Source organism: Mauremys mutica, chromosome 5 (assembly GCF_020497125.1).
Source record: "Mauremys mutica isolate MM-2020 ecotype Southern chromosome 5, ASM2049712v1, whole genome shotgun sequence".
NCBI lineage: Eukaryota > Metazoa > Chordata > Testudines > Geoemydidae > Mauremys > Mauremys mutica.
The window spans coordinates 12,289,004-12,297,970 of record NC_059076.1 but is presented as its reverse complement, the minus strand read 5'-3'; the positions used below and the strand labels follow the sequence as shown (position 1 = coordinate 12,297,970).

The 8,967-nt window shown below is 39.5% G+C and overlaps 1 protein-coding gene across 2 annotated transcripts in view; it reads right to left on the bottom strand.

Annotated features, from left to right (window-relative positions):
* Positions 1-878: 878 nt before the first annotated feature.
* YTHDC1 (YTH domain containing 1) overlaps positions 879-8,967 on the bottom strand; it is a 34,399-nt gene continuing 26,310 nt past the window's right edge. For both annotated transcript variants that reach the window (XM_045018233.1, XM_045018234.1), the window contains 6 exons: positions 6,524-6,606; positions 4,748-4,784; positions 4,616-4,655; positions 4,468-4,530; positions 2,338-2,472; positions 879-1,845 (listed from right to left, as the gene is read on the bottom strand). In XM_045018233.1, coding sequence (XP_044874168.1) covers positions 1,627-1,845; positions 2,338-2,472; positions 4,468-4,530; positions 4,616-4,655; positions 4,748-4,784; positions 6,524-6,606 — 577 coding nt within the window. In that variant the 3' untranslated portion in view covers positions 879-1,626. The remainder of the gene's footprint in view (positions 1,846-2,337; positions 2,473-4,467; positions 4,531-4,615; positions 4,656-4,747; positions 4,785-6,523; positions 6,607-8,967) is intronic.

Sequence of the window (8,967 nt, the reverse complement as noted above, 5' to 3'; positions counted from 1 at the left end):
TTCCAGTGAACTCTCAAGTTGTAGGTTAGCTTTTGGTTTTTACTATTGCAAGTTTAAATTCAAATCTGTCCTGTTCAAGAGCATTTACAATACATCAGTCAATGAAATATCCCATGGCATTTGCTATGGCATGTTACATAGAGGCATGCCTATGTTGGCACTGCAGTGGGTGTGTGCCCTGTAATTCTGTCTGGATCGAGCAATTGATTGACATGGGGGTGGTTTGGCTCTCTTTAAATGAAGTGGTGTTGAGACTGGCACAGGGCTAGGACATTAAAACCAGACTGCTTCAAATCAATGAGACTAATTCTCTACAAGTAAGTTATTGAGGGCACTGGGGTTACACAGCTGCTCCATGACAAAGAAAAGTATAATGTTTTAATCAACTGAGTTTTTTGTTCTGGTTTAATCCCAAAATCCATGAAGCTCCTGCAGTGGTTCAGGAAGATATGACTATGAACCTACCTACTCCAATAAATGTTAGGCCATGTCTGCCCTCCCAGCGAAATCAACACTGCTGTGATTGATGGAGCAGTGTTGATTTAGCAGTTCTGGTGAAGACACACTAAATCGATCTGTACTCCACCACCCCCAAGAGGTGGAAGCTATGTCGACAAGAGAGCTTGTAAGTCCACCTAAGTCACATCAACTTCAGTTATGTAATTTGTGTAACTTAGAGAGTTACAGCGTTAGTGTAGGCCAACGCTTAGTTCTGGTGACACTGAGGCCCAGCTTACAGCTGTCTGGGTTGAATTTCACCCATTGGAAATATCGTTACTGAGGGGAAAAATAGGTAACTTTTGAATACACAGGCCAGCCTTCCTATAACTGTTAGCAAACCTGGAAGCCTTTAAAATAACAAGCCAAACTAAAATCAATTGTTTTAATCGTTACCAATTTATTATTATTTTTTTATATAAAAATGGTAGCAATGTAGAATACAGCAACATTTTCTGCTGCCACACACGCAAACTGTGAACATTCCAAGCAATGTGTACATTTTAGAGAGGCTAGACAATAGCATGGACCAGAGGGTTACTGAACACAGGAAGATTTTTAAAAAGATTAAAAATTAGATATCAATAGTGTCTTCTTAATATTGCTTTCATTATTGAAGACTGACAGAACACTCTACAGCAAAGGTTAAAAACAGAAAAACAAAAGGCTGCTACAACACTGCCATACAGTCAAATCATCATACTTCAATAGTTGCATACCTGATAGCAGCATTTTTTTCCCACTGAACCATGTGAAACTACATGTAAGAAAATAAAGCAAAAAAAAAAATTATGGCAGTTATCAATATTTTAAAAAAACCTAGGAGGAAGTCACTAGAAGTAGATGAACACTTATTGAAAACGAACCAATATCTACATTCTTAACTGTTTCCCATTCTCCAATAAAAATGTCAACTCAAATATCAACTTTGTGCATTTTTTCTTTTGGCTGATTGAGTTTTTCCAGTTTGTAGTTTACTGCATGCTTGGAACAAAGAGGGTCATTGTAAAACCTTCTACACAACAAACTTTAAGTAGACAGCTGAAAATAAAGTGTACTACTTGTAAACACACAAAAAAAATACAAGCTTTGTTGTTTTGTTTCAAATGACCACTGGTTCCAGATGGATTATCTTCTATATCTGCCTCTTTCCCCCCGGTCTCTGTCCCGCTCACAAATTCTCTCTCTCTCCCTTTCCCGATCCCGTCCCCGTTCTCTGTCTCTCCTGTTGTCTCTGGGACGATCGCGCTCCCTCTCCCGCTCTCTCTCTCGAGGTCTGCTTCTCCGGCCACTGACCACTGCTTGCGTGCGACGCAGAAAGTCGTCTACCCTCATATCGTAGTCGTGCTGTGAAAGGGAAGGACAATGCTATTTATTTAACTGCCCAGTCAGTCCCAGCACTTCACCCACCCACTACCAGGGCCTTTTGATAATAAGAAACTTTAGCATAAACTTTTTCATAGCAACGGCACAAGTTTCCTCCCCTCTCCAAACAAGCTACAGCTACCAAAAAAATCCTTCCTGATTTGGACTCAATTTCAACCAGGGAAGTGTACGCATTGACAGATGGAAGCCTTCCACAAACTTGAGCCAAGAAATGGTGGGACTTGTGCTCCTAAATCCCTCAGGGGGTTTCAAAAGCACCCACAGCCTTGCTTTAGGCACCTCAGTGACCTGATTTCAAAAGTACATTTAGGAGCCCAGGTGTAAGGCCAAGATTTTCAGAAATAAGAAACCTCCTCTATGCTTAGGCTCCTAACGACCCCCAAATCTCCCCTATTCCTACTTCTGCCAGTCTGTAGGATTTACCCCTTCCACTTTGCTTTCATATACACTTACTACTCGCTTGTCTCGGTATCTTGCTTCATGTGGTACAGGGTGGTGTCCTGAGTATGGAGGGTGAGCTTGAGGTGGAGGAGCATGGTGCTGATAGTAAGGGTGATGGGGAGGCTGTTCCATAGCTGGATAGGGTGGCTGTAAGGAAATTAAAGGATGTTTGTTGAACACTCCAAGATACAGAGCAAATCACCCTTAAAGTGAGGATTACAAGGACAAGTTACCTGCCATTCTGAAGGAAAACAAATACATTTAAATATATTCTCCTCTGCAAGACTATGGCTTAAAACATTATCTTGCATATGGAGTGGACAGCAGGACACTGCGTAGATTCCAACCAGATCTTCTCACTGAATTTCAGCTACCAGCATTTATTTAAAACTATATCCCCAAAGCACTTAAAGATACCCATTTTCATGGCTGACAGAGAAATACTGTGAACACTTCAGCTTTCATTAGTTCACTAGGTGTTGTACTGGCTACCTCATATAGGAGTCATGCAGACAAGCGTATCCTAGGCTGAGTGAGGTTTCAAGGCCGAAGCACCTGTTATTCCGCTGAGTTTTATTAGGATATTCACAGTTTGAATGAAAGGCTTATTCCACAAGATAAAAATAGGCTGCCAAAAAGCCAGAAGCTAAACTGATCTTAATAAATAAATAAAAACGTGTTTTGGCCATTCTCCTCCATGTCCCCTCAACTTGTCTTACTTCCACTCCCTGTATCAGCCAGGCCGTTCTCCCATAGTCAGTCACCACAGTGTTTTGCTTGCATAGTGATTCCAAACTGAACTGCCTGGGAGGGCTGGATTCTAGTTTAAATGCGTATTTAGCCAGCCTGTAGAGACGGGCTGGGCGCAAGGATGGATAGATGGGTCAGAGAACTGAGTTTTCTTTGAAGAGCTCTTCCCTTCCTGCAGTCTGATTGCCTCATTTGTTTGGGTATTTTTGTGCACACTTAGCTGAACCAAAAAAAAAGTCAGAGTGAGAAGCCATGGGGGCATCTCTGCTGCTGGCAAACCATTTGACAATTCCCAAGTACAAGAGTCAGAGCAGAGATCGTGCTATAAATATGCAAGTGTTATTGAGAAATAACTGCTCAGTGATTATCCAACTCCAGATACAGCCAGAATGGAGGGAATTGGATAACTGAGAATAACTTAAAAAAAAAACAGGAGTACTTGTGGCACCTTAAAGACTAACAAATTTATTTTAGCATGAGCTTTCGTGAGCTAAAGCTTCACATCTTCACTTCTTCACATCCGAAGAAGTGAGCTTTAGCTCACGAAAGCTCACGCTAAAATAAATTTGTTAGTCTTTAAGGTGCCACAAGTACTCCTGTTTTTTTTGCGGATACAGACTAACACGGCTGCTACTCTGAAACCTGAGAATAACTTAGTCATTCCTCTGTAACTGCGGATCATTTCTGCCCTCCAATTGACAGAGAACCCCATCTCAGTATAACAAAGATAGCGACTGGTACGTTTTCATGCACTCAGTGTACGAATAATAGTTTGCTGGTATGGTTGGTTATTCAACTGAATACACAAGTAACCAAAAAGCCAGTGCCATAGAGCAGCATACCTAACCAGGACCATGCTAAATATACTCCAGTGCTCCCTCGACCCTTCACTGCCAATGCCAGACAACTCTTACACTCAGACCCCTCAGTGGCCAGTTTCCCTCCTGCTACATTCTGTATTCCTACTCAGCCTTCTTCAAATATTGATGGATTGCTGGTCTGATCACATCTGTTATAGTGCATTGTAAGGAGAGTTCTTTGGTTGGTTTTTGTTTTAAGAGAACAAATTTCCTCACTTTTTTATGCATTCAAACTAAGTTGGATTCCTATGTCCTAGTACATATTAGGTTGTCAAGACAGCTTCAAGATACATATTGTTCGATCACTGCTAGTGAGAGTGATTACAGTATCTTGACATTACCGATTGTAATTTACCCCATTCAATTTTGTTTTCCTGCAACACTTCATAATTTAGAGTACACAGCAGAAGTACCTGGCACTTTACTAAACAGAGTACGAAGGCTGAGAGCAGCTCAGGAAGAGTGGGCACATCCACAGGGTAATGTGGGGGTTTATTTTCAATTAGAAAATGAAGCTGAACAAGACACAAACCATTCCTTGCCATGGAGGCGGTGGTCCCATGCTGTGGAATTCCCTCACGTAATCATTGTAGGACTACAATGAAAGAGAACAACATGAAGATTTGATAACAACTTTGGAAGTGCAAGAAATTATGTTAAAAACAAATGCGTCAACCTACCCCATTTAAAAAAACATCTCGGCGAACTCCTGAAAATCGTCTGTTGGGAATAAGATTTGCAAAACTCAATCCAGGCAACTGATATCAACAAGTTACCAGGACATAAAAATGAACAACATGAACACATCTTACCTGTCTACTTCTTGATACCTCGGATCCTTTATATACCCTGTTCAAACATCAAGCAATGTTATCAATCAAATTTACCATTTCACCATAACAATCCTAAATTACAGTCATTAGCATCCACCCTTCCTCTGCAACAACCTCCTCTTAAAGGTATGTTCTTGTATGTACTGCTGTTCTTATCTCATTTCAGAAGCGCTTGCAAAGTAATTTCTACAGACTTACTGCATGTCTTTGATGGGTAAAGTATTGGCATACAGAAAAGGGCATTCCAATGTTAAAGAAGGATAAATACATTCTTATGAGCTTGCATGCAGTACAAAAGAAATTGGGGAAGGGATATTTGTGCAGACAAAGACTAGACTGAATTGCTTGGCAATGCTCATGCACTTGACTATTGGCATGTATTGGTTAACTGGTCAAGATTTCTACCTATTAACTGCATGTCCAATAGACAGGGTTAATCTGGACAGCTGTATGCAACAATTGATGGAAGTTCCTTGACATATTAAAAAGTAGGTCAAAATTTACAACGGATTATGATGGCACTAGTTAATCATAAAAAAAAAAGAGCAATTGGCACCTCTTGCTTTAAGCAGTTCAGCAAAAAGCATTTGTAAAAGGTGGGAGGAATCAGAACGACGTAAAGCATTTTTGCAGGGCTATAGAAGTGATTTTTTTTTTAACTTTAATTCTCAGCTGTACATAATGCTCTTGGAAGTTTGACTAAGGATGACAGCACTTTATTAAAGTAACTCTTCTTTGAAGAAATCGGCCTCTGAAGTCTATTCAAACTGGACACTGAAACATAAGCAGGCTTTTAAGGTTTAGAAATCTGCTACGGAAATACTGCATCATACGCAGAAGTGCACATTCCCTTAAGACTTCTTAGACTGAAGTCTGTCCTGTCCCAACACCGCCTTTCTCAGCAGCAAAGGTACACTGGTAATACTGCAATCTGCGGCTGCTGCATTTACCCTGCTGAAAAAGCTATTTTATTTCTGAAAACCCTAACTTTTCCAGCTGAAACTCCTCCCCCACCCTGCCAGTGGGCCACCCTTGAAAACAGCCTGAGGACACTCCGACCTGCTTTATAGCAAGTTTTTTAAAGTTTCTCTGAAAACAAAATGGGAACTTCTAGTATCATCCCACACATGACTTAAGGGTCATGGGACCCCAGTTGTGAACCCCAGTTAAAAGTCTACAAAAAAAAGTACAAAAAGCTCAATTCATTGCAAATAAATGCTGGTCAATCACCAATTTCAATTTGAAACCAATACAAAGATTATGGAAAAAAGTTAACATAGGTCTATCATGGCCTACTTTTGTAGCTACAGACATTCAAAGTGGTACTTGGATAGGCTACCTTCATGATTACGTTTCGGTTACTGTTTACGGGCAAGAAAGGCGCTCATCATAGAAATGAAACCCTCCCACCATTTAGGAAGCAATGGAGTTTGAAGAGGCTATTTTAACTGTCTGGGTTACCACCTAGTATAAGCAAGGAGGGTCCGATTACTTTAAGACTACTGAAGAATTTACACTAAATTTAAGGTGGAATTTTCAAGAGGGCTCAGCAGTGGCCTAACTCAGCTCCCAGTGAAACAAATGGGAGATTTACCATCAACTGCAATGAGAAGGGAGGTAGGCAATGCCGAGTGCTTTTGAAAAATCCCACTCTAAATCCTAGTCACATATTAAAAGCTCATTAGGTCGGTATGAATTCAAAATTCCATAATAAAAATACAAATACTTTTACATTTGTTCACATGAGATATTAACCTGGTCTTTGGTGAAACTCAGGGGGATAGTCAATCCTTGGTTTCTTTCTGCTGTTATGAATATCATAATCCTCTGGTCGACGCCTATACAAATTAGACATTAGAGATTAAACAAGGTTGTTTGGCGGTTTCTTCACAGCAGCATCCCCTCACAGAAAAAAGCACCATGAGCTGGCCAGGATCTCATTCGCAACTCAGGCAGTTTTGCATATGCTTCACAGTCAAGAGTTTATAAATTTAAGCTTTAAGTTTAACTTCAAATCATCAGAAGCCCTACTCTATGCTAGATACATACACTTGATTATCGCTTTATAGTTATAAACAGACTTTGGCAGTAAGAGAGGAACCTGATCCAACCATAGCTTAATATCCAAAGAGAATATTTAACAAGCTGATCTAAAACAATCTCTTAACTTATGCTTTAACATTATACTTTCCACTTTACATCTTAATTTAACCTAAAAGAATTAGACAAAAAAAGAGACTTAGTAAAACTGATCAGTCAAATCTAAATATAGTAAACCTCATTTGCAAATTGTTTTATCCATTTTACATGGACACACTTTTGCTAAAATTTGTTAGCCACAGGGCAGACAAAACTTTTGTAAAATGGAAGCCTCTTTCCAGGTACATTTAAAAATAAAAGTGTGCATGATTTGCACACATGCCTCTTTCACCATCGGCTATCTAACTTGATTGGGCTAGAAGTATTTTTGGATTGTCACTGACTAATCACTAATTACTAGTTTAACCTCAGTTCCTTCTAAGGAAGGATTAATTCTAAAAACTCTGAAGCATCCTAACTGAAATAATTAGAGCTCTTCTCTAAAGAAGACTGCCTCTGTTGCTGATATGAAGCATTAAAAAAATCTGCAAGAACTTCACTCATGCTGGGGGAACCCATTTTAAAAGCAGCTCCATTCCAGTTATTTGCTTGAGTTAGTTCTTCAATAGACTTCTGCTGGTCATTAGTACCCCTCCACCAAGAAAATATATAGCATTACAATGGCCAATCACTGTTTAGTATTAGATTGTTTAAAACATTCTGCTAAAAATGAATTTTCCAGCAACAGGTACAGTTCCCTTGATAAAGGATTCAAATTTAAGTTCCTTCAAATCAGTTAACCATTTTGCAAACTATACCAGCAGTTAATAGATCTACTAACTGACCTGTTTCCATAACAATCATTTCTCCTCCCCCTTCCCACTTTTTAGTTTTTAAAAGCCCGCTTTACCCAGTATCAATTTTTTTTTAATGAAAGCAGATTCTTCACCCTCTGAGCAAAAAACCCAAAAAACAAAGCAGTTGCATCTACAGCAAAATCAGATTAAGAAAAATAAAAGCTGGTGTAAAGAATAAACATACCGCTTTCTTGTAGTTTTGAGAGTGCATTTACGACCGGTATAAAACATGATAGTAACAGTTCATATAGTAGTCCAACTACTGACTTTAAGCTGTAAGCCACATACATAAATGGAGGCCCTGGCAGGCTTGAGAAGGTGTGGTGGTGTTATATGTATAGTTTGCAGTCCATTGCAAAACCTTCACTTGTAAATACTTTATTGCACTGGAAACCTCTTAGCTTAACTTCAAAAGCCATCTTGGTGCTCAGTCCTTTAAAGCCAAAAATATGGGGGCGCTGCCAGGTTTCCTCCTACCTACGCGTTACAGTGTCCTTTTTAAGCTCAAGGAAATGGGGACTCTTGTTGGGTATCTGTACCTACCACAGGATGTTTCCGCAAAGAGGAAACTTAACCAAAGGTTTCAGCCCAAACCATACAGTCTTTAGCAGAAAAAAAAACTTTAGATTTATCTGTAAGCAAAGTGGCTACACACAGGGAAAAGGTGTTTGGTAGAAGGGCTTATATCAGTTCTTTGCAAAGACTTCTCCAATTCTGTAACAAGTTATACCCCCTTTTCCTGGTAAATGCTGTTAAGTTCATAAAGCAGTGATCAATAACCATGTCGATCCTCTAAAAACACTTTAAAGTCCACAGGTACTGCCAACATCTGGAAAGGTTGTATATACAGACACAGCAACAGCCATTCTTTTTGGTTTGTTGCCGGGTCTCCAAGGGCCATTCGATCCCCTTTGGAAAGAACCTACTGTTTTCAGAAGCTCAGCAAGATGTGTGAATTCAGTGGTTACATGTTAGAGAATATTTGGCAATGGGGTTAACACATCACGGTGATACAATTTGAAACAGTCCCAATAATGCTCCTCTTGAGTATCAAAATTATTTAAATATTTTATCCTCAAAATGAGGCGGCATCTTCTGCAAAATTATAAGTGATCCTTATAAAAGTCCCATATTTCATAAGGCTTATCCAGAGACACACCTGAAAGAAAAGGCTTTTACAAGATATTAACATATTTTGGCATATAAAGACTTCCTCTTCCTCCATCTAGCCTGCTCATAATAAATCCAAGCTTACCTATGGCT